General features: G+C 43.1%; 1 protein-coding gene across 1 annotated transcript in view; it reads left to right on the plus strand.

The window, feature by feature from the left end:
- Positions 1 to 26218, plus strand: part of LOC147097290 (fibrillin-1-like) — a 465058-nt gene that overhangs the window by 257146 nt on the left and 181694 nt on the right. The window contains exons 17-19 of the mRNA XM_085972115.1: positions 20609 to 20662; positions 21363 to 21488; positions 24434 to 24559. Of these exons, the coding sequence (XP_085828241.1) occupies positions 20609 to 20662; positions 21363 to 21488; positions 24434 to 24559 (306 nt within the window). The remainder of the gene's footprint in view (positions 1 to 20608; positions 20663 to 21362; positions 21489 to 24433; positions 24560 to 26218) is intronic.

Below are 26218 nucleotides of genomic sequence, written 5' to 3' on the forward strand. Positions count from 1 at the left end.
TGCCTTTTACAGTCAGTGTTAACCACACAGTAGCCCAAAATGTCCGAAGTGTGGGGCTTAGCAGCCATAGCAATTCTGCTCCGTGTAGGGGTTACCGTTAATGAGTGTCGCCGTACCAGGCTAGGGTGGATAAAACTCTCGGTACTCCCACAGTCAATTAAACATTTCGTTAAATTCCCGTTTACCTGTATGTCCATCATGGATTTTGTCAACGGGTGTGGCCTGGATTGATCCACCGTGATCGAAGCCACTGTTGGGCCCTGGGCGGCCGTTGAGTCGGGAAAAGATGGCGGATCCCAAGATGGCGGCCCGCACGGCACGCACGAGGCGGTGACGGAGTTGGAAATCGGATTCCCCCTGCATACTTTGCTAAAATGCCCCTTTTTCTTACATTTGAAGCATGTAGCGTCCTTCGCTGGGCATCGTTGTCTGGGGTGCTTGGCCTGGCCGCAGAAGTAGCATTTCAGGCCTCGAGACATTGCCGCTGTAGTAGGACTCCTGGGTGAACTTCTGTGTGGGGACTCCGGCGGCGTAGAGCTGGTCTGAGACCTGGATGGGGAAGATGGCTGATTCCAAGATGGCGGCCCCCTCGATGCGCACGAGGCGGTGAGGGCCGCATGGCCGGAAGAATAAGAGTCAGAGTTTTTCTGGGCCACGTCCAGCGATTGCGCAGTGGCCACTGCCTTTTTTAAGTCCAGGACCTCCTTCTCCAGCAGTCTGTGCCGGATATAATTCGATTTGAGGCCCGTGATGAAGGAATCGCGGACCAATTCGTCAGAGTACGCGTTGGCCGTCACGGCCTTGCAGTTACAGTCCCGGACCAGGTCCTTTAGGCCCTGTAAGAAATCGTCCGTTGATTCCTCTGGTCGCTGCCTGCGTGTAGCCAGCAGATGTCTGGCATACACTTCGTTTACCGGCCTCTGGTATTGGGCCTTCAGGATAGTGATGGCCTCCGTGTAAGAGGTGGCGTCCCGGATGAACGAATAAATCCGATGACTTACGCGAGTAGTCAGTAGACTCAGTTTATCTACCTCGCTAGCGGATGAGGCCCCCGCGAAGAGTTCAAAGCATTTGAGCCAGTGTCCAAATTGATTTGATGCTTCAGCAGAATGTGGATCCAAGTCCAAACGCTCTGGTTTTAGGAGTCGATCCATCCTAGTATTCTTTAGTGATTAAAATTGATGGGCCTTCAATAACCACAAAACTAGAAGTTATAGACTTAAACAAGTTGGCTTTTAATCACTAAGGTCAGAGCTAACATCTCAACACGCCGACTGGTTCACAGGAATGAGTCATACAGATCCTGGGATCTTTATGTAAGAGAAGTCAGGGGCGGAGTCAAGAGCCAAGACCTGGAACCTCCCAGGTTAGTCGGGAAAGAGGAAGTGAAACTATACACAGTGCGGGAGGGTAATATACATGAGTGCAAAATGAATACAGGATCAAGACAAGCAGATTTCATTACAAATACCTTTCCTGTACCTCATACAAACAGCTTCAAATTGGTGTGGGGAGTGGGCTGGGCTGGACTGGGAGTGGCTGGTTAGACATTGGCCTTTTATCTCTAGGTCCTGTATTCAAATTCAGCCTAGATTGATGGGATGAAACCCCCTGTGTCTTTTGGCCATAAGAGTGCTATGTGAAATGAGTTTGGGCAATCTTAATCCGGTTACTAATGGGCATGGACCAACTGAACAAAGTGGCACCTAATTTGGAAGAAATTGGCAATTACACCCAGAGGTCAAAGGATGGCTGATACGGGAAATGGACAAAAAACTGCTGAAATCGTAGGTGCTATTCCAGATTAGGCTGAGGTGCATTGTTAGGAGTAGAGGGTATTTGCATGAGAGTGCTTTAAACTGAAACTGGGTGCCGGATATGGATGGTGTTTCATTACCAAACTCCCATTCCTCACCCTTGATGAGGTCAAAAGAATGGGGGGAAAAAAACACAATTCAGTGCAAGCATCATCTAGTTCATTATCTTTGTTCGCCCAATTACTGTTATTCAACCTCCTTTTTTTGTCGGAAACAATGTGGATCTTTGTCAAAAGGCTTGAATATTTTGTTCCTATTATGCTAATTCCTCCAAAATCAGCTATAAAAATCAGCTCATAAATAATGGAGAACTATTAAGGTTAAAGGAGGGCTAAACCCAAATATGTAAATCTGGGATGAGCTGAAGGTTCTTGCACCATATTGTTTTCATTTGAGTTAAATTTTACAAAGTTATTTGTGTCAACAATTACAGGTGGATCAACTAGATTTGTAATTGACATTAGTAAGAACATAAGAACTTAAGAAATAGGAGCAGGAGTAGTCTATTTGGCCCTTCGAGCCTGCTCCGCCATTCAATAAGATCATGGCTGATCTTCTACCTCAACTCCACTTTCCTGCACTATCCCCAGATCCCTTGATTCCCTTAATATTCAAAAATCTATCGATCTCTGTCTTGAATATACTCAATGACTGAAACCCCACAGCCCTCTGGGGTAGAGAATTCCAAAGATTCACCACCCTCTGAGTGAAGAAATTTCTCCTTATCTTAGTCCTAAATAGCCGACCCCTTATTCTGAGACTGTGACCCCTGGTTCTAGACTCCCCAGCCAGGGGAAACATCCTCCCCGCATCTACCCTGTCTTCTGGTGCATAGGTTCCCAGAAATTACATAGTTTCATGTGGTGACAAAAAAATGGAATTATTGTTTTCCATTTTAACTTTTCTGCTCCATTTAAATGTGCTTTTCACCTTCCTTTTTTAAAATCTTCCTGTGCCACACTACTTCTCCACAATCAGGGGCAGGTAAACAAACTGCTCACAGGTTTTGATTCCATTATCCTATGTTCCCAGCATATACAGCTGGTCAGAGAATTAAGACAACAATGGCTTGAATACCCTTTTTAGAAACGGTGTTAAAATGCCGTAATCTTGGCATGCATGATCTGGTTGCGCTGGGTGCCTACCTCTTAGGATTTACAAATGGGCACATGTATTATGATGCATGCAAATGAAGGAAATAACTAATTCTCTCATTAGCATGACGTTATAATACACCCTTGCGTCATTGACATCCAACATTGTTAAGGGAATTGGAGGAGCATTTAAAATTGACTGGCTCCCCAATCTGCTGTTAATTACAGTTTGAAAACTGGCCCATTTTAATGAGCCTATTTTAAAATTTGAAATTGAGGCAGCACAGATGACACATTTAAGCTGTGCAAGGTGAGGCCTGGGGAGGGTGCCATTATTGCACTATAAATAGCTTGGGTGCCCACCCATATATATATAAATCCCCCTGACCCTAGAAAGTGGATACCGCAACAATCATAAATAAATGGACATTATCTTCATGGAACAGTATTCAGCAAACATTTTGAAGAGGAGATCGAGAGAATAGCCCCTGATATGCAGGTGAATTGATGAATATACAGAGAAGTGATGATGTGTTTTTGTTTGAATTATACAATCGTGCTGTGTGTTTGTAAAGAAATTTAAAATGTTTACAAATGCATTTTCATGAAGGTGGTATCATGATGTTTTAATTCTTGGAGTATCATGTATGAGATAACTTTTAATAATCTGATACTAGAAAATTCACATGAAAATTGACCAGTCATGAGAATGATATGGCTGCCCATTTTCAGACAGCTAGGCCACAAACGGCTGAAAAAATGTGTTTGGATTCAATTTTCAGCCAGTCAGATACCAATGTGTACCGGACCTCCAAAATGGGATACTTGAGCATCAGTGTATAAGCTGAAAACTTAAAAAAGAAAACAAATGGATTACCCAGGGAGACTAAAATTCCCTGGACCTGCTTGCAGTCTAAGGGTTACTATTAACATACATCAACACTAGAACAAACTTTTTCTGCAAACATTTTGCTAACACATGGCCAGTTATAACAACACAGGTATTTTCATGAAAATTGCTCAAGACAAAAAAATACAGAAGTACTGTTATGTTAACTCCAAAAAAAATCTACACATTTTTATAATAATAAACCCATGCAGCATGCTGACATGCATGTATAATAGAAATTATATCCAGTGAGTGTTCTCTACCAACCACCTTGATGTTTTATGTATTGAGATTTAGCAACTGATAATGTATAAACAAAAACAATTTAAAGAGTAGGCTTGTGAATCAGCTAATGGGCTATCATCTTGAATATATTTCTTGGATATATGTCTAATTGCCATGTTACTTCATTCTCTTTGCGTATTGTTTTCCCAGAACCCCAAAATTATTTTATGGAATATAAATCTTTTGTAAATATTATTTCAAAAAGGGAAATGTATATATTATCAAAACATTGGTAATTTCTTGATCCAGTGTCTTTCCTGTTTGGAGTAATACAAATTGACTGGTGTTTGAGTGAGTCTAGTGTTCACTAGTAATAGTATTGCCAAACAACACAGTTTTCTCCCCTTTGCCAACCTTTGTTTTGGAGATATGCATTGTGTAAAGCGCATTAACCAGAGTCGTAAAAACATTAAAGTCAGCTCCTATATCAGTCTCGGGTAAATTTAGAGTTCCATGCTACGAGTAGGGAGCCATGCACAGAGTTCAGGTCGAAATTGTTGCTTCCATAAAAAGAATCAGCATGTAACCTTAAATGTTTAAATTGTAGCACTGTCTCTGGCCTGCACTTCCTTCGAGAGAGGGATGAGTGAATTTACCCATTAACTGTGCACAAGCAATTTTGGGAAGTATTTTATACTGTGTCAGTAAATACTATTTACTGTCCGTATTGAAAATTAAACTGTTAGTAAAAGTACAGCTAAGTAGCTAAGTTAATTAGGGAAAAACATAAATAGCCAACATGATGGCTAGAAGTGGCAACATTGAACAAATCCTAATAGGTGTGAGATTCCCATTTTGACTTGTGTGCACAAAAATGACAAAGTAGCAAGCAGTGACAAGGGCCATGGGAAAAGCCAAGTGGAATTAATACAATTTTTGAATCCGATTCATATGCTCTACTTTGGCCTTTACTTTTCATTTTCACTTTTTATCTGCTAGTTTTCTCCCCATCTCTCCTGAAGGTACTGGGGTATAGTTTCATGGGTAGCAGCAGCCTGCCTGAACCTCTTTTTATTCATTTACAGGATGTGGGCATCATAGGCAAGGACAGCATTTATTGCCCATCCTTAATTGCGCTTGGTGTTGGTGAGCTGCCTTATACAACTGAGTGGCTTGCTAGTCCATTTCAGAGGGCAGTTAAGAGTCATCCATATTGCTTCTGGAGTCGCATATAGGCCAGACTGGGAAAGGACGGCAGATTTCCTTCCTAAAGTAAACCAGATGGGATTTTACGACAATCCTGTAGTTTCATGGTTACCATTACTGATACTAGCTTTTTAATTCCAGATTTATTTAATTAATTGAATTTAAATTCCCTAGCTGCCGTGGTGGGATTTGAACTCATGTCTCCGGGTTATTAGTCCAGTAACATAGCCACTATCCTACCCTGCCCCTATTAAATCTGTTGGCCTGACAGTTCTGTCCCAAATTATATATGCCAATATAGCAAGCCTCTGAATTGATATTTATGTTAATAGCTTAAAGGAAAATGTTGCATTGGGGGAAGAGGGAAGTACTCTGTCAAAATTACTCCCCATGTTCAACAATACATGTTGTATCGTTTTGATTTTTTTATTGAAAGAAATACATGATTTTGGTTCACCCTTTCTGACCAGAGTAAAACAGCATGACCATCATCAGGTGGCTCCCATTATGTTGAGCATCTGTAGACACTCTTCCTAGTCCTAGATGCCAATCTCAGCTCTGCAATGCAGAAGTTCAAAGCAGCCACCACTTGATCCCTGGCTGGTACTGATCATCTTAAGGAAAAATAAACCACATTGTAATTGTGTGGTATAACACTAAATTCAAAAAGCTGGTGTCAAAGAGTCAGTGTGTAAAACCTTGCATGTTTTATTATTTTAGTCCTAATCCTTCTCTCTTTTAACCACAGCACAACTTGATATTGCCAGAAGTTATGAAATGACTGATGACATTAAACTCTGAAAGAGAATAAAGCTAGTCCCTTTCTATGTACAGACACCAGTACCCTATAATAATCACCATATCCTAATTTGCAGTACTAAATGAATGAGCTTGTATCGTAAGACTACCTGAATACAGTCCCAAACATAGTAATTTTATACAGGTTCTGTTGTCATTAAAACAACATTATGTTATTTGCCTTCAGGCTCATTCCCAGTTAATTCTGCAAATAAACCCAGTGCTCACCAGACTTTTAAAAAATTACTTGAACCTTTTAGTTTTACATTCATTGCAAGTATTCTCCAGATACAAAGGGAATGTTAGCATTAATTTGTTTCTAACAAATATTTAAACAAAAATCTTTTGGCAAAGAGGTTAATTACTTCAGGAAATCTTGCAGATTAAAAAACTTGAAAAGAAATGTAACAGAAGTGCTACTAGTTTTTCTTTATATCTGTCATTACTCTATTTGAATTCCCTGTCAGTAATACAAAGAGTCTTCTTTTATTTTATGGGTATGAGGTAACTTTAATGGATTGTGCAGTAAAAATAACAGTGAGGCTAACAGCGTTCACCGTTATTAAAGTGTAACTTGGACAGCAACTTCCAGTGAGCACACATGCGCAGTTAAATGCATAAATCAGGAAGTTGCTGTCCGAGATGCCCCGCTCCTCCAGAAGCTGCGCTATAACGGTATCTCGCCGAGAGACTCACCATTAAAATACATTGAACGGCGTGAAGTTGCTGTACTTACCTGATATATACTTGCTGAACTCACCAGCAAAAGTTAGGGCTTGTCCATTCCAGTGTAAGTGCGGCATGATAAATTTCAATTGCTGCCAAACAACCTCTCTGGCACTGAAAATTAACTTTAACAAGTGTGGAGACTCATTCCTTCAGATTTTAATTATTGTTGGAGATATTTTTTTAACTTTTTCTCTGTCTCTTTTATCTCTCTCTCTTAATCCAATCTTTCTTTCCCTCTCTTTACTTCACAAATACAGCTGGGCTTTTCTAAAAAAAAAAAATAGCTATTGCTGTCAATATGTCTATGTCCTATGACCTATATTAGGCAGAAACTCAGCTGACTGAAATAAAACATTAGTGAAAATTTAATGGGTAGAGCTGGAATGGTAGCAGAAACTGGCATTGCAAAACAACTTTAAGGATCAATCGGGAAAAAAACTATTTAAAAGGATATAAGTTAGATGAACTTGAATTGCTAAATTCAATAATGTCTTGGGATCTAATTGTGGAGGAGACCAAAACTAGAGGCCATAAATATGGCAGTAATCTCAGGATTGCTACCAGTGCCACGTGCTAGTCAGTAGAAATAGAAGGATATTTCAGATGAATATGTGGCTAGAGGAATGGTGCAAGGGGGAAGGATTCAAGTTCCTGGGACATTGGAACTGGTTCTGGGGGAGGTGGGACCAGTTCAAACCGGACGGTTTGCACCTGGGCAGGGCTGGAACTGATGTCCTAGGGGGAGTGTTTGCTAGTGCTCTGGGGGAGGGTTTAAACTAAAATGGCAGGGGGTTGGGAACCTGAGCAGGGAGACAGAGGAAAGGGAAACAAGGATAAAAGCAAAAGATAGGAAGGAGAAAAACAAAAGTGGCAGTCAGAGAAATCAACGGTTTAAATCAAACGTGGCCACAGTAAATAATAATTCTAATAGGTCTAAGAGCATTAAAAAACAAGCCTGAAGGCTTTGTGTCTTAATGCGAGGAGCATTCGTAATAAGGTGGATGAATTGGCTGTGCAAATAGAGGTAAACGAATATGATTTGGTTGGGATTACGGAAACGTGGCTCAAGGATGGCCAAGGCAGGGAACTCAACATCCAGGGGTATTCGATATTCAGGAAAGATAGGCAAAAAGGAATGGGAGGTGGGGTAGCATTACTGGTTAAAGAAGGGATTAACACAATTGTAATGAAGGCTATTAGCTCTGATGATGTGGAATCTGTATGGGTAGAATTGAGAAATACTAAGGGGAAGAAAACGTTAGTGGGAGTGGTATATAGACCTCCAAACAGTAAGGTGGAGATTGGGGATGGCATTAAAAGGGAAATTAGAGAAGCGTGCAATAAGGGCACAGCAGTCATCATGGATGACTTTAATCTACATATAGATTGGGCTAACCAAATTAGTAACAATACTGTGGAGGAGGAATTCCTGGAGTGTTTACGGGATGGTTTCCTGGACCAATATGTTGAGGAACCAACCAGAGATCAGGCCATCTTAGACTGGGTATTATGTAACGAGAAAGGATTAATTAGCAATCTTGTTGTACGAGGCCCCTTGGGTCAGAGCGATCATAATATGATCGAATTCTTCATTAAGATGGAGAATGAAGTAGTTGACTCAGAGACTAGGGTCCTCAATTTAAATAAAGGAAACTACGATGGTCTGAGGAGCAAGTTGGGTAGGATTGATTGGGGAATGTCACTCAAAGGGTTGACGGTGGATAGGCAATGGCAAACATTCAAAGACCGAATGGATGAACTACAGAATTTGTTCATCCCAGTTTGGCATAAAAATAAAACAAAAAAGGTGACTCAACCGTGGCTAACAAGGGAAATTAGGGATAGCATAAGATCCAAGGAGAGGACATATAAATTGGCCAGAAAAAGCAATAATCCTGAGGATTGGGAGCAGTTTAGGATTCAACAAAGGAGGACAAAGGGATTAATTAAGAAAGGGAAAATAGAATATGAGAGTAAGCTTGCAGGGAACATAAAAACTGACTGTAAAAGCTTTTATAGATATGTGAAGAGAAAAAAATTGGTGAAGTCAAGTGTAGGTCCCTTGCAGTCAGAATCAGGGGAATTTATAATGGGGAACAAAGAATTGGCAGACCAACTAAATACATATTTTGGTTCTGTCTTCACAAAGGAGGACACAAATAACCTCCCAGAGATGCCGGCGAACATAGGGTCTGATGAAAGGGTAGAACTGAAAGAAATCAGTATTTGTAGGGAAATGGTGTTAGGAAAATTGATGGGACTGAAGGCCGATAAATCCCCAGGGCCTGATAATCTTCATCCTAGGGTACTTAAGGAAGTGGCCCTAGAAATAGTAGATGCATTGCTGGTCATCTTCCAGAACTCGATAGACTCTGGAACAGTACCCATGGATTGGAGGGTAGCTAATAAGAACATAAGAAGTAGGAGCAGGAGTAGGCCATACGGCCCCTCGGGCCTGCTCCGCCATTCAATAGGATCATGGCTGATCCGAACCTAGACTCACGTCCACTTCCCTGCCCGCTCCCCATAACCCTTAATTCCCTTATCGGCTAGGAAACTGTCTATCTCCGTTTTTAATTTATTTAATGTCGCAGCTTCCACAGCTCTCTGAGGTAGCAAATTCCATAGATTTACTACCCTCTGAGTGAAGAAGTTTCTCCTCATCTCAGTTTTGAAACGGCAGCCCCTTATTCTAAGATTATGCCCCCCTAGTTCTAGTCTCACCCATCAGTGGAAACATCCTCCCCGCATCCACCCGATCAAGCCCCCTCACAATCTTATATGTTTCGATAAGATCGCCTCTCATTCTTCTGAATTCCAATGAGTAGAGGCCCAACCTACTCAACCTTTCCTCATAAGTCAACCCCCTCATCTCCGGAATCAACCGAGTGAACCTTCTCTGAACTGCCTCGAGAGCAAGTATATCTTTTCTTAAATATGGAAACCAAAACTGTACACAGTATTCCAGGTGTGGCCTCACCAGTACCCTGTATAACTGAAGCAAGAGTTCCCTGCTTTTATACTCCATCCCCCTTGCAATAAAAGCCAAGATTCCATTGGCCTTCCTGATCACCTGCTGTACCTGCATACTAACCTTCTGTGTTTCATGCACCAGGACCCCCAGATCCCTTTGTACTGTAGCACTATGCAGTTTCTTTCCATTTAGATAATAACTTGCTCTTTGATTTTTTTCTGCCAAAGTGCATAACCTCACACTTTCCAACATTATATTCCATCTGCCAAATTTTTGCCCACTCACTTAGCCTGTCTATGTCCTTTTGCAGGTTATTTATGTCCTCCTCACTCACTGCTTTCCCTCCCATCTTTGTATCGTCAGCAAACTTGGATATGTTGCACTTGGTCCCCTCCTCCAAATCGTTAATATAGGTTGTAAAGAGTTGGGGTCCCAGCACTGACCCCTGCGGAACACCACTAGTTACTGATTGCCAACCCGAGAATGAACCATTTATCCCAACTCTCTGTTTTCTGTTAGATAGCCAACCTTCCACCCATGCCAGTATATTACCCCCAATCCTGTGATTTTTTATCTTGTGCAGTAATCTTTTGTGTGGCACCTTGTCAAATGCCTTTTGGAAGTCCAAATACACCACATCCACTGGTTCCCCTTTATCCACCCTGTTTGTTACGTCAAAGAATTCGAGCAAATTTGTCAAACATGACTTCCCCTTCATAAAACCATGCTGACTCTGTCCGATTAAATTATGCTTATCCAAATGTTCTGTTACTGCTTCCTTGATAATGGACTCCAACATTTTACCAACCACAGATGTTAGGCTAACTGGTCTATAGTTTCCAGTCTTTTGTCTACCTCCCTTTTTAAATAAGGGCGTTACATTAGCAGTTTTCCAATCTGCTGGGACCTTTCCTGAATCCAGGGAGTTTTGGAAAATTACCACCAATGCATCCGCAATCCCTACTGCTACTTCTCTCAAGACCCTAGGATGTAAGCCATCAGGTCCAGGGGATTTATCTGGCTTAAATCCCATTATCTTACCGAGTAAGCGTAGGTCCCTTACAGTCAGAATCAGGGGAATTTATAATGGGAAACAAGGAAATGGCAGACCAACTAAATGCATACTTTGGTTCTGTCTTCACAAAGGAGGACACAAATAACCTCCCAGAGATGCCGGGGAACATAGGGTCTGATGAAAGCGAGGAACTGAAAGAAATCAGTATTTGTAGGAAAATGGTGTTAGGAAAATTGATGGGACTGAAGGCCGATAAATCCCCAGGGCCTGATGGTCTACATCCCAGGGTACTTAAGGAAGTGGCCCTAGAGATAGTAGATGCATTACTGATCATCTTCCAGAACTCGATAGACTCTGGAACGGTACCCATGGATTGGAGGGTAGCTAATGTTACCCCACTATTCAAATAAGGTGGTAGAGAAAAAGCAGGGAATTATAGACCGGTAAGCCTGACATCGGTAGTGGGGAAAATGCTAGAGTCTATTATAAAAGATGTAATAGCAGAGCACTTGGAAAGCAGTGACAAGATCGGACAAAGTCAACATGGATTTACAAAAGGTAAATCATGCTTGACTAATCTACTGGAATTTTTTGAGGATGTAACTGGTAAAATAGATAAGGGAGAACCAGTGGATGTGGTGTATTTGGACTTTCAGAAGGCTTTCGATAAGGTCCCACACAAGAGATTAGCGTGCAAAATTAAGGCACATGGGATTGGGGGCAAGGTAGTGACTTGGATAGAGAACTGGTTGGCGGACAGAAAGCAAAGAGTTGGAATAAACGGGTCGTTTTCCGAGTGGCAGGCAGTGACTAGTGGGGTACCGCAAGGATCGGTCCTAGGACCCCAGCTGTTCACAATATATATTAATGATCTGGACGAGGGAATTGGATGTAATATCTCCAAATTTGCAGACGACACAAAGCTGGGCGGGAGGGTAAGCTGCGAAGAGGATGTCGGGAAACTCCAGTACGATTTGGACAGGTTGGGTGATTGGGCAGAAACATGGCAAATGCACTATAATGTGGATAAATGTGAGGTTATCCACTTTGGTGGCAAAAACAGGAAGGCAGATTATTATTTGAATGGCAATAGATTGGGAGAAGGGGAAGTGCAAAGAGACCTGGGTGTCCTTGTGCACCAGTCGCTGAAGGTAAGCATGCAGGTGCAGCAGGCGGTTAAGAAGGCAAATGGTATGTTGGCCTTCGTAGCAAGAGGGTTCGAGTACAGGAACAAGGATGTCATAGAGTCATAGAGTAATACAGCACGGATAGAGGCCCTTCGGCCCATCGTGTCCATGCCGGCCATCAAGCCCTGTCTAATCTAATCCCATATTCCAGCATTTGGCCCGTAGCCTTGTATGCTATGGCATTTCAAATGCTCATCCAAATGCTTCTTAAATGTTGTGAGGGTTTCTGCCTCCACAACCCTTTCAGGCAATGAGTTCCAGACTCCAACCACCCTCTGGGTGAAAAAGTTCTTTCTCAAATCCCCTCTAAACCTCCCGCCCTTTACCTTGAATCTATGCCCCCTAGTTATTGACCCCTCTACTAAGGGGAAAAGCTCCTCAGCATCCATCCTATCTATGCCCCTCACAATTTTGTACACCTCAATCATGTCCCCCCTCAGCCTCCTCTGCTCCAAGGAAAACAAACCCAATCTGCCCAGTCTGTCTTCATAGCTGAAGCGCTCCAGCCCTGGTAACATCCTGGTGAACCTCCTCTGCACCCTCTCTAACGCGATCACATCTTTCCTGTAGTGTGGCGACCAGAACTGCACACAGTATTCCAGCTGTGGCCTAACCAGTGTTTTATACAGCTCCATCATAACCTCCTTGCTCTTATATTCTATGCCTCGGCTAATGAAGGCAAGTATCCCATATGCCTTGCTACAGTTGTACAGGGCCTTGGTGAGACCGCACCTTGAGTATTGTGTGCAGTTTTGGTCACCTTACCTGAGGAAAGACGTTCTTGCCATGGAGGGAGTGCAGCGAAGATTCACCAGGCTGATACCTGGGATGGCAGGAATGACGTATGAGGAGAGATTGTGTCGATTGGGCTTATACTCACTGGAGTTTAGAAGATTGAGAGGGGATCTCATCGAAACCTATCAAATTCTGTCAGGTTTGGACAGACTAGATGCAGGAAGAATGTTTCTGATGGCCGGGGAGTCCAGAACCAGGGGTCATAGTCATAAGGATAAGGGGTAAGCCATTTAGGACTGAAATGAGGAGGAATTTCTTCACCCAGAGAGTGGTGAACCTGTGGAATTCTCTGCCACAGAGGGCGGTGGAGGCCAGTTCAATAAATATATTCAAGAAAGAGTTGGATATGTTTCTTGAGGCCTAAGGGATCAAGGGATATGGGGAAAAGGCAGGGACAGGGTACTGAATTTGGATGATCAGCCATGATCACATTGAATGGCGGAGCAGGCTCGAAGGGCCAAATGGCCTACTCCTGCTCCTATCTTCTATGTTTCTATGTTACCATCTCCTTAGTGATTTTAATCGTGTTTAGCTCCTCCGTCCCCCCCCCCCCCATAGCCCCCTGTTTGTCCAGTGTTGGGATATTTTTAGTGTCCTCTACTGTAAAGACTGATACAAAATATTTGTTCAGCGTATTTGCCATCTCCATGTTCCCCACTACTAATTTCCCGGTCTCGTCCTCTAAGGGACCAACATTCACTTTAGCCACCCTTTTTCTTTTTATATAACTGTAGAAACTCTTTCTATCTGTTTTTATATTTTTGCTAGTTTACTTTCATAATCTATCTTCCCTTTCTTAATTAATCTTTTAGTTATTCTTTGCTGGCTTTTAAATGCTTCCCAATCTTCTATCCTCCCACTAGATTTGGCTACTTTATATGCCCTTGTTTTCAGTTGGATACTATCCTTTATTACTTTACTTAGCCACAGATGGCTGTCTTTTCTTTTACGCCCCTTTTTCCTCAGTGGAATATATTTTTCTTGAAAGTTGTGAAATATCTCCTTGAATGTACACCACTGCTCCTGTACCGTCTTACACCTTAATCTATTTTCCCAGTCCACTTTAGTCAACTTTGCTCTCATACCTTCATAGTCTCCTTTATTTAAGCTTAGTACGCTGGTTTGAGATCCAACTCTCTCACCCTGCAACTGAATTTGAAATTCAACCATGTTATGGTCACTCATACCAAGGGGATCCTTTACTAGGACATGTTTTATTAATCCTGTCTCATTACACAGGACCAGATCTAAGATTGCCTGCCCCCTGGTTGGTTCAGTTACATACTGCTCAAGGAACCCGTCCCTAATGCACCCTATGAACTCTTCCTCAATGCTGCCCTGCCCAATTTGATTTGTCCAGTCAATATGAAAGTTAAAATCTCCCATGATTATAGCTGTTCCCTTATTACAAGCCCCAATTATTTCCTGATTTATACTCCGACCAATAGAGTTGCAACTGTTAGGAGGCCTATAGACTACGCCCACTAGTGACTTTTTCTCCTTATTCCTTATCTCCACCCAAACTGTTTCACGATCCTGATCCTTTGACCCAATATCATTTCTCACTATTGCAGTGATTCCATCCTTTATTAACATTGCCACCCCACCTCCCTTTCCTTCCTGTCTGTCCTTCCTAATAATCAAAAACCCCTGAATGTTTAGTTCCCAGTCATGGTCACCTCGCAGCCATGTTTCTGTAATGGCCACCAGATCATATCCATGTGTAGTTATTTGTACCGTCAACTCGTCTATTTTGTTACGAATGCTGCGTGCATTCAGATAAAGAACTTTTAAATATGTTTTGTGACAATTTATTCCTGCTTTTACCCCCTTTACTACTTTACCTTTATCTTTATATATTCTGTCCCTTCCTGACACGCTCTGGTTTTTAATTTCCCCACTGCTACTTTGCTCTATTGCCTTCTCCGCTGACATTTTTATTTTTCGCTCTCTTGAAACCTCCCCCCCACTAATTAGTTTAAAGCCCTCTCTACAGCCCCAGTTATTCGATTTGCCAGGATTCTAGTCCCAGCACTGGCCAAGTGAAGTCCGTCCCAACGGAACAGCTCTCTCCTGTCCCAGTACTGGTGCCAGTGTCCCACGAAGCAAAACCCATTTCTCCCACACCAGTCTTTGAGCCACGCATTTAACTCTCTGATTTTATTTACCGTAGCCAAATTTGCTCGTGGCTCAGGTAGTAATCCAGAGATTATTACCCTTGTGGTTCTGCTTTTTAATTTGGCCCCTAGCTGCTCATACTCCCTCAGCAGAACCTCTTTCCTTGTCCTATCTATGTCATTGGTACCAACATGGACCACAACAACTGGATCCTCCCCCTCCCACTCCAAGTTTCTCTCCAGCCCAGAGGAGATGTCCTAATGTTACCCCACTATTCAAAAAAGGTGGTAGAGAAAAAGCAGGGAATTATAGACCGGTAAGCCTGACATCGGTAGTGGGGAAAATGCTAGAGTCCATTATAAAAGATGTAATAGCAGAGCACTTGGAAAGCAGTGACAGGATCCGACAAAGTCAACATGGATTTACAAAAGGTAAATTCTGCTTGACTAATCTACTGGAATTTTTTGAGGATGTAACTGGTAAAATAGATAAGGGAGAACCAGTGGATGTGGTGTATTTGGACTTTCAGAAGGCTTTCAATAAGGTCCCACGTAAGAGATTAGCGTGCAAAATTAAGGCACATGGGATTGGGGGCAAGGTATTGACTTGGATAGAGAACTGGTTGGCAGACAGAAAGCAAAGAGTTGAAATAAACGGGTCGTTTTCCGAGTGGCAGGCAGTGACTAGTGGGGTACCGCAAGGATCGGTCCTAGGACCCCAGCTGTTCACAATATATATTAATGATGTGGACGAGGGAATTGGATGTAATATCTCCAAATTTGCAGACGACACAAAGCTGGGTGGGAGGGTATGCTGTGAGGAGGATGTCGTGAAACCCCAGTACGATTTGGACAGGTTGGGTGATTGAGCAGAAACATGGCAAATGCACTATAATGTGGAAAAATGTGAGGTTATCCACTTTGGTGGCAAAAACAGGAAGGCAGATTATTTTTTGAATGGCAATAGATTGGGAGAAGGGGAAGTGCAAAGAGACCTGGGTGTTCTTGTGCACCAGTCGCTGAAGGTAAGCATGCAGGTGCAGCAGGCGGTTAAGAAGGCAAATGGTATGTTAGCCTTCATAGCGAGAGGGTTTGAGTACAGGAACAAGGATGTCTTGCTGCAGTTGTATAGGGCCATGGTGAGACCGCACCTTGAGTATTGTGTGCAGTTTTGGTCGCCTTATCTGAGGAAGGACGTTCTTGCCATGGAAGGAGTGCAGCGAAGATTCACCAGGCTGATACCTGGGATGGCAGGAATGACGTATGAGGCGAGATTGTGTCGATTGGGCTTATACTCACTGGAGTTTAGAAGATTGAGAGGGGATCTCATCGAAACCTATAAAATTCTGTCAGGCCTGGACAGACTAGATGCAGGAAGGATGTTTCTGATGGCCGGGGAGTCCAGAACCAGGGGTCATAGTCTAAGGATAAGGGGTAAGCCATTTAGGACTGAAATGAGGAGGAATTTCTTCACCCAGAGAGTGGTGAACCTGTGGAATTCTCTGCCACAGAGGGCAGTGGAGACCAGTTCATTAAATATATTCAAGAAGGAGTTGGATATATTTCTTAAGGCTAAAGGGATATGGGGAGAAGGCAGGGACAGGGTACTGAATTTGGATGATCTGCCATGATCTCATTGAATGGCAGAGCAGGCTCGAAGGGCCGAATGGCCTACCCCTGCTCCTATCTTCTATGTTTCTATAGCCACTTATGAATTCAATAGGGGATTGAAGAGAAATCTCTTTACCCCAAAACTTGCTACCACAAGGAGTTGTTGAGGCAAATAGCATAGAGATGCATTCAGGGGAAGATAGATAAACACATGAGGAAGAAAAGAATTGTAGGTTATGCTGATAGGGTTACATGAAGAGAGGTGGGAGGAGGCTCATGTGGAGCATAAACAGCAGAATGGGGCCAGTTGGGCAGAATGGCCTGTTTCTGTGCTGTTAATTCTATGTATTTCCCTTTCTGAACCTGATTTCACATTGAATTAAATATTCTAACTGACACTTCCTGGTTCAGACCCTGCGCTGCTCATTAACGATTCTTCAATCTGATTGGTTAGGAGGTACACAGTTGCATGCTCTGTTCACACAGGTCCCAGATACTCTGTAGAGGGTGCTATTGGATGACAGGCACTTCCAGTGCAAAATCCTATAAAAAGTCTATGGGCAAGTGCGCTGACCGTAAAATCCAGCCTATTATAATATCTTAAAGGGTAAATGACAGTTGTTTTCTCTTTTTTCTTAAATGGTTGCTTTAATTGCTATTTATTCTCACCCATATTTTTCCATGAAGTCATTATCGAAAATGTGTTGTTTCTTTATCACCTTAACTATTGTACTTGTAAGGGGCAGCGTAGTGGTAATGTTACGGACACAACAACGGCACGTCCAGCCCAGTCAACCTTGCAAAGTCCTCCTCACCAACATCTGGGGACTTGTGCCAAAATTGGGAGCGCTGTCCCACAGACTAGTCAAGCAACAACCTAACATAGTCATACTCACAGAATCATACCTTTCAGCCAATGTCCCAAACTCCTCCATCACCATCCCTGGGTATGTCCTGCCCCACCGGCAGGACAGACCCACCAGGGGTGGCGGCACAGTGGTATACAGTCGGGAAAGAGTGGCCCTGGGAGTCCCCAACATTGACTCCAGACCCCATGAATCTCATGGCTTCAGGTCAAGCATGGGCAAGGAAACCTCCTGCTGATTACCACCTACCGCCCTCCCTCAGCTGATGGATCAGTACTCCTCCATGTTGAACACCACTTGGAAGAAGCACTGAGAGTAGCAAGGGCACAGAATGTCCTCTGGGTGGGGGACTTCAATGTCCATCACCAAGAGTGGCTCGGTAGCACCACTGACCGAGCTGGCCGAGTCCTGAAAGACATAGCTGCCAGTCTGGGCCTGCGGCAGGTGGTGAGAGAACCAACACGAGGGGAAAAACCTACTTGATCTCGTCCTCACCAATCTACCTGTTGCAGATGCATCTGTCCATGACAGTATTGGTAGCAATGGACCACCGCACAGTCATTATGGAGACGAAATCCTGTCTTCACACTGAGGACACCCTCCATCGTGTTGTGTGGCACTACCACCGTGCTAAATGGGATAGATTCAGAACAGATCTAGCAGCTAAAAACTGGGCATCCATGAGGCGCTGTGGGCCACCAGCAGCAGCAGAATTGTATTCCACCGCAATCTGTAACTTCATGGCCCGGCATATACCTCACTCTACCATTACCATCAAACCAGGGGACCAACCCTGGTTCAATAAGGAGTGCAGAAGAGCATGCCAGGAGCAGCACCAGGCGTACCTAAAAATGAGGTGCCTGTAACACAGGACTACATGCATGCTAAAAAGTGGAAGCAGCATACTACAGGGCTAAGCAATCGCACAATCAACGGATCAGATCAAAGCTCTGCAGTCCTGCCACATCCAGTCGTGAATGGGGGTGGACCATTAAACAACTAACGCGAGGAGGAGGCTCCATGAATATCCCCATCCTCAATGATGGTGGAGCACAGCACGTGAGTGCAAAAGACACCGTCTTCAGCCAGAAGTGCCGAGTGGATGATCCATATCGGCCTCCTGCTGAGGTCCCCACCATCACAGAAGCCAGTCTTCAGCCAATTCGATTCACTCCATGTGATATCAAGAAACGGCTGAGCGCACTGGATGCAGCAAAAGCTATGGGCCCCAACATCCCGGCTGTTGTGCTGAAGACTTGTGCTCCAGAACTAGCCACGCCTCTAGCCATGCTCTTCCAGTACTGCTACAACACTGGCATCTATCCGACAATGTGGAAAATTGCCCAGGTATGTCCTGTCCACAAAAAGCAGGAAAATCCAATCCGGCCAATTACAGCCCCATCAGTCTACTCTGAATCATCAGCAAAGTGATGGAATGTGCCATCGACATTGCTATCAAGTGGCACGTACTCACCAATAACCTGCTCGCTGATGCCAAGACCACTCGGCTCCCGACCTCATTACAGCCTTGGTCCAAACATGGAAAAAGGAGCTGAATTCCAGAGGTGAGGTGAGAGTGACTGCCCTTGACATCAAGGCAGCATTTGACAGAGTGTTGCATCAGGGAGCCCTAGTAAAACTGAAGTCAATGGGAATCGGGGGGTGGGGGGAACTCTCCACTGGCTGGAGTCATACCTAGCACAAAGGAAGATGGTTGTGGTGGTTGCAGGTCAATCATCTCAGCCCCAGGACATTGCTGCAGGAGTTCCTCAGGGCAGTGTCCTAGGCCCAACCATCTTCAGCTGCTTCATCAATGACCTTCCCTCCATCATAAGGTCAGAAATGGGGATGTTCGCTGATGACTGCACAGTGTTCATTGCCATTCACAACTCCTCAGATAATGAAGCAGTCCATGCCCGCATGCAACAAGACCTGGACGACGTTCAGGCTTAGGTTGATAAGTGGCAGGTAACATTCACGCCACAGAAGTGCCAGGCAATGACTATCTCTAACAAGCGAGAGTCTAACCACCGCCCCTTGATATTCAGTGGCATTACCATCGCCGAATCCCCCACTATCAACATCTTGGGGGTCACCATTGACCAGAAACTTAACTGGACCAGCCACATAAATACTGTGGCAACAAGAATAGGACAGAGGCTAGGTATTCTGTGGCAAGTGTCTCACCTCCTGACTCCCCAAAGCCTTTCCACCATCTACAAGGCACAAGTAAGGAGTGTGATGGAATACTCTCCACTTGCCTGGATGAGTGCAGCTCCAACAATACTCAAGAAGCTTGACACCATCCAGGACAAAGCAGCCCGCTTGATTGGCACCCCATCCACCACCTTAAACATTCACTCCCTCCACCACCAGTGTACCGTGGCTGCAGTGCGTACCATCTACAAGATGCACTGCAGCAACTCGCCGAGGCTTCTTCAGCAGCACCTCCCAAACCTGCGACATCTTCCACCTAGAAGGACAAGGGCAGCAGGCGCATGGGAACACCACTACCTCCAAGTTCCTCTCCAAGTCTCACACCATCCTGACTTGGAAGTATATCACCGATCCTTCATTGTCACTGGGTCAAAATCCTGGAACTCCCTCCCTAACAGCACTGTGGGAGTACCTTCACCACACGGACTGCAGCGGTTCAAGAAGGCGGCTCACCACCACCTTCTCAAGGGCATTTAGGGATGGGCAATAAATGCTGGCCTTGCCAGCGACGCCCACATCCCATCAACGAATAAAAAAAATGCAGTACATTGTTATCAATTTCTCTTTTATAAAATATTAGAAATGGTGACTAGCTAGTTCAGTGGGCTATCGTGCTTTCCTTTCACTTCCTCGAACTTTGCTGAATCTAGCTCAGTTTGGTGAAATGAAAGACTTCTCTGTCTCACAGTTGTAATCGCCCCATGTGAAATGAGTTTTGGAATTTCGACTTATTTTTAGGGGGAAATAGGTCCACAACACACACGTCCCTACAGATCAGTAAAAAATGGAAGTGCCACCCAGTGAAACTAGAAGGATAGCTTGTGTAGGAAATGGAAATATCAAAGTAGTACAGGAGAGGGAGAGAGCTGTTCTGAATTTGGAGTTGAGGTATCTTAGACAGAGTTGTAGGAACTTTATATAATTTTTGGACCTGTCACTTCATCTTTGAAGGTAACATAATAACACAGTACATGCATGTGATGTTATATTGTCTTATGTAGCCGTTTAAAATACTTCTGATGTTGTTTGTCAAGAAAATATTATAAGATTTTTCTTATTTTCCCACAGCTGAATTTAATGCACTTTGCCCCAGTGGACCTGGTATAACAAGTGATGGAAGAGGTAACTGTTCAATGAAATAACTCCTCCTAAAGAAAACATGTTTACTTATATAAACTATACCCTAATACTCCATTTCGTAATATATTCTATAATACATTGTTCCCGGTAATCTAGACGAAAACTTGATATCAGTACAATCTAATTCATATGTCTCCAAAGTACTTCAGTTCAAACCATTTGGTTGCAGCAGCCTACCTTCTGTTGCTGACACTCAGTACTGGCAAAAAAATTGCTTATAATAGAATTAAACAACCATACCTTCACCATTGATAAATACGGTACAGAATAAAATTACACCGGCTGGAGTGTTTCAGGACACAACACATCTTGGGTTCAAGATGATAAATTTTTTGACCTTCACACTTGTGGTTATGATGTGATTCTAATCGTCAGTGTGGCACAATATTATTACACACACTCCAGCCTATAAGCTGTACATTAGAACAGATTCAAATGAAAAATGTTAGCAAATTTAAAATCTGAAAGCTTTTGTTTAACAATTTTTACACTATCATTTTGAAAATAGCATCTCACATTCACGTATGCAGATTTTTGATATAAAAATGAGTGTCTTTTTGGTATTTGAAAAATTTTAATTTTGTGTTACATTTTTACTTTATTATCTTCTGACATATTTAGGTTAATATATTCCTGTAAAAATAAAGAAAGCTCTGTTGTGACAAATCCTTTGTTTTCACAGACATCAACGAATGTGCATTGGATCCTGAAATTTGTCCTAACGGAGCGTGTGAGAACACTCGTGGCAGTTACCGATGTGTTTGCAATTCTGGTTATGAAGTTGATATATCTGGGAAAAAATGTGTTGGTATGTATTTCAAAAATGGATGCTAGAAATTCAGTCAAAGTATCCCAATTATAAAGACAGTTTATGTATTTATTGTTTTTTTTAACATTCATGAAACTTGGAGTTTTCATTTAGTAAGAGCTAAAATGAGCCAATTTCACACAAGGTACTTGTATAACCCAAACAATGATAGAAGTATATAGTTTGCAATTTGGCATTTTTCTCTCATTTATTTCTGAATTTTTCAGGGGCCCTGGTTTGACCCCCCCCACCCAGTGAGAACAGGGCGAGTGTGCAGTTAAATTGGGTAAAACCACTTATCACCCTGTTTCCGTCCTCAACTGACTCTTCATCATTTTAACAAAGTTATTGACTCCATTCTGAAACTGAATGTATGGATGTTAGAAATGGACAGCTTGGCGGTGATGTTCTGTGGTTGAATAGCCTGCTGAAATACATTGTATAGGCTCACAAGTTAAGAATGGTCTCTTACATAGAAACATCGAAGATAGGAGCAGGAGTAGGCCATTCGGCCCCTCAAGCCTGCTCTGCCATTCAATGAGATCATGGCTGATCATCCAAACTCAGTACCCTGTCCCTGCTTTCTCCCCATATCCCTTGATCCCTTTAGCCTTAAGAAATATATCTAACTCCTTGCACAATGTTCCAGAGAGCTGCTGATGCCCTTGGAATTATTCCCCAGAAAATAGTCTGCACCGTCAGAAGAATGAGGGAAAAAAAGTCTATAAACGCTCTAGTCTTTCAGATGCGACCTTAGTGAAGCTCTGTCTGCCAGTTTCGGTGAACATTAAAGATCCCAAGGCACCAGTTAAAGAAGAGCAGTGTGTTCTCCCAGCATCCTGGCCAACATTATTCCCTCAACCAACATCGCCAAAATAAAACAAATTAACTGGTCATTTATCTCATCTGTTGTTTGTTAATTTTGCTGCCACATTTGACAACATTGCCAGTGTTCAATACGTCAGCCACTTACCCCATATGGCTAATTGGAAATCCAGATGTGACTAATTGCATTTGATTAGTAAAGAAAAAAGTGAGTAATATACTCAGTCATTGGCCATGTGATCGCAATACTCATTCACATAGCTTACACATGTGTACTTTAACATTTTTGTACACTTGTTGGTAAAATGTTAAGACGAAAAGCAGTATGAGAGCATTTTAATCGTCATGAGAGTTTTACTTCCTTAGTTACTGAATGGTTTTAGATGTTTGTCAAGTAAATATACACATGTGAAATACATTTACCTGTACTGTGTGAGTGTATGCAAGGAATTTTCTACTAAAATTAGTGCATGTGGCTAAAATGGTGTTGTTGTAGACACACCTGGAGCTAGTCAGCAATTTCTATTGGATAACATTGGCCAGCATAACTGACTGAATTGTGAAGTGCTTTGAGATTATTTGAGAACCTGGCATGGTGCTTTTAGAAGTGTAATTTTTTTTAGTGTTACATCATATGTCCCAACTCCCCAAAAAAATACCAGTAAAACTATTGACTGAAATACAGAGTTAATGTTTCTGCTCTCAGAGATACACAGCAGTTGTGACTGTTCAGTTCACACCTCGCACTAACTGCTTTGCAGGTAGTGCATGTATAAAACTGTATGTATCAATACAATGCAACATCCCTATGCACACAACAAGCATGTTCAACTTTTCATCCAAATTGTAAAATGTGAATTTCAGTGTGTCAAATCTGACCATTTTTTTCAAACACCACTCTCATTCAGTCTTTCAGAACATTGGACATATACTGAAGCTCTGAATTCAAGTGTACCTAAAGCCAACCCTACTAAAATCTCATAGACCATGCGCCTCTTCTGGCCAAGATGGTGGACCAGGTCATCTGCTTCCGGGGTTCTCTTGACTACTCACTAGAGGAGAAAAATTGGATTTCACCCATTTTGGAGTGCCAATATCGGCTGGGAGCAAAGTTTAGCACCCGGCGCTAATTTGACTGCAAAATTCACCTCTATCGCCCATGGGGTTGTTTTGAGTGCTAACTCATGCGCTACACACCTCTCAAGGCGCAAACGTCGGGGAGCGAGGCGCTACCTCAGAACGCTACTGAAGCTCAGGCGATGTCCGTTACCATGGAAGCCAGACAGACTGGCGCCGTCCAATTCTTAAAGGGAGGGGCCATCTTGCTGGCCAGCCACACCCTACTCATTGCAGCCTTGAATCTCGGCCTTGAGAAACCTTTACAGCAATTGTGTTGCAAGCACTAATGGATAGGCCCAGGGAAAGAGCTCGGCACTTAGGAACCTCAAAAGTGGTGCTGAGGGCCAAAACTCCTTAGGACAATGTTAAATCTCTCCAGACATCTCTCTCCCTCTCAACCTGCTTGTACCAAAAATTTTGCCGACAAGAAAAGGCAGGAAGCACCCGCCTTTAAATAGCGCTCCCCCAGCCCCTTCCCGACTTGAAAACGTTCCCCTCTACCTGTCGTTCCTAGCGGCAGGTGCTAAGGCAGGGGGCGCTACCAGGGAGTTGCACGCTTGACTGATGTCACAATCTGCAGGCGCAGGAGATCGTGGCGGTAGTGTTTAGCGCCACCACAAACGACTGATCAATTTCGCGAGCGGCGCTAAGTTCCTAGCACCCCGTTAGCGCCCCAGGAGGCGCTAACCAACCGAATTTTTCCTCCTGGGAGTCTAAGCAATATGAGCCCACCTAAAGCCATGTAGTTAGAAAGTGCTTTCCCTCCACCCAACGTCTTGTTGGAGTAGTGAGACTAAGATTGGAATCAAACCTGTGTACCTCTCTCTGTAGAGGCCATTATTTGTTGCTGTGAAAAATGCACCACCTCAGTGGGTAGCCCTGCTGTTTTAAGACCAGTTTAATTGCACAGTATGTGAAAGACAATCTCTTGCTAACGTTTCAATAATAAAATGAAAATTCAATTATTCTTTTGATACACACTAAATAATTTTTTTTTTCAGATATCGATGAGTGTTTCATTAATAGACTGTTGTGTGACAATGGCCTCTGCAGAAATACACCTGGGAGTTATACTTGTTCCTGCCCAAAGGGATATGTGTTTAAACCTGAATCTGAAACATGTGAAGGTAAATTCTTCTGTCTTAACAAGTGTCCCTTTAGAGGATTTTTAACTTATTTGTTTTATATCAACTTCAGAGACCAACACACATCAGGTTTGCAGTGAATGCTTCATTGTGACAGCCATGCTGCATAAATGCTGAGAATGCAAGCTAATGCATTTATATCTACCATGTAACTTTTTTTTAGCACTAATTTAAGAGCTATGAATGTGCAAGCTCTGTGCTAGAATAGGTAATATACCAGGTTCCCCATTTCAGACACTGGACACTATTGGATGGTTCTATATTATACAATACCATTTCTTCACTTGAATTGCATCCTCAGATTAGTGGACCCAAGGAGGAATTAGTGTCCAATTATCAATTAATGAAGTTACAGGATTTTAATTTACTCTTAATTTTACGGAATGATATTTTAATTACTTCAATTCTTTATATAAGTTTTTAAAAAACCTTTGTTGCTCCCTACCCCCTCCCACTATCCTCTTCAGTCAGGAGGTTGAGATGGATCAATATATGGATATTGGCCAGTTTGCTAAGAGTCCTGGGTGATATAAGAAATGATTCAGCCTCAGTCAGTTTACCTCTGTCCTCCAGATAATTTATCAGCAACTGGAAGGAGCTGAAGGTAGGCTTAAGTCTGCAGCTGATCGTTAATTTCACTGGAGATGGTAGCGTTTTGCTACAAGGTAGCTGCAAGTGTCCTTGCAGCTGATGGTTCAGATCGCTATCTGCCGCTCTCCTGAAGCCCTGAGAACACAGTTCCCCCAGTCATTGGCAGATGGGCGTGCCAGGGCCTGTAGTGGTTGGTGGCATCTTAGCAGGTACAACCAATCTGGGTACACCAGCTGTTGATCACCTTGGCACGCCTTCTTTCATGCAGTGCCACTGAAAGAAGGAAAATCTGTAATTGGGGTATTTTTGAGGAAGCACACCACAGTAAGGTTAGTCAGGTATTCACAAATTTTTGTGGTGCCAGTGGGCCTGCAATCCCAGGTTCCTTTGGGAATAGAAGCCTGCACCTGCACCAATCATCTGCCCTACTGAGGTATGTTCACCTCTGTCTGCAGGTGCAGGTATGACAGCTGGGCACAGAGAAGCTCTTGTGCAAAAGCAAAATGCTGCGGATGCTGGAAATCTGAAATACAAACAGAAAATGTTGGAAATGCTCAGCAGATCAAACCGCATCTCTGGAAAGAGAAACAGAGTTAATGTTTAAGGTTGATGACCAGGTGCTGCCTAATCTGTCTATTGATCCTTTTCTTCTATCAAAGATGTCAGATAGCAGGATTTCCACTGGGTAACACACTGTTCCCAGTAGTGATGCTGAAAGTAAAACAATACGTTGATTTTACTTGTCCTTTCCATGACACCTAGTATATTTATCGCCGCCGAGCATTCATGATTTACACTGTATATCTTGCATACCAGAAAAGGGCATGCAGGATGGATACCCTCCCAAATTAATAAGCAATTGAAGGGCCTGCCTTTTTGTATCAGGCATTCCACTGCACTGGTTCCCCATACCCACTGAACAATGTATTGGTGCTCAAAGTGGATGAATTTCTGGCAGGGTCAGGTATTTACCAGAGTATGTGAAATACCATTTATTAGAATAAATTATAGGAGTATTTGTTGTGATGTAACTTCTGTTGCTTTACCTCA

This window comes from Somniosus microcephalus, chromosome 32 (assembly GCF_052327205.1).
Source record: "Somniosus microcephalus isolate GS21.2 chromosome 32, FLI_Smic_1.0, whole genome shotgun sequence".
NCBI classification, from domain to species: domain Eukaryota; kingdom Metazoa; phylum Chordata; class Chondrichthyes; order Squaliformes; family Somniosidae; genus Somniosus; species Somniosus microcephalus.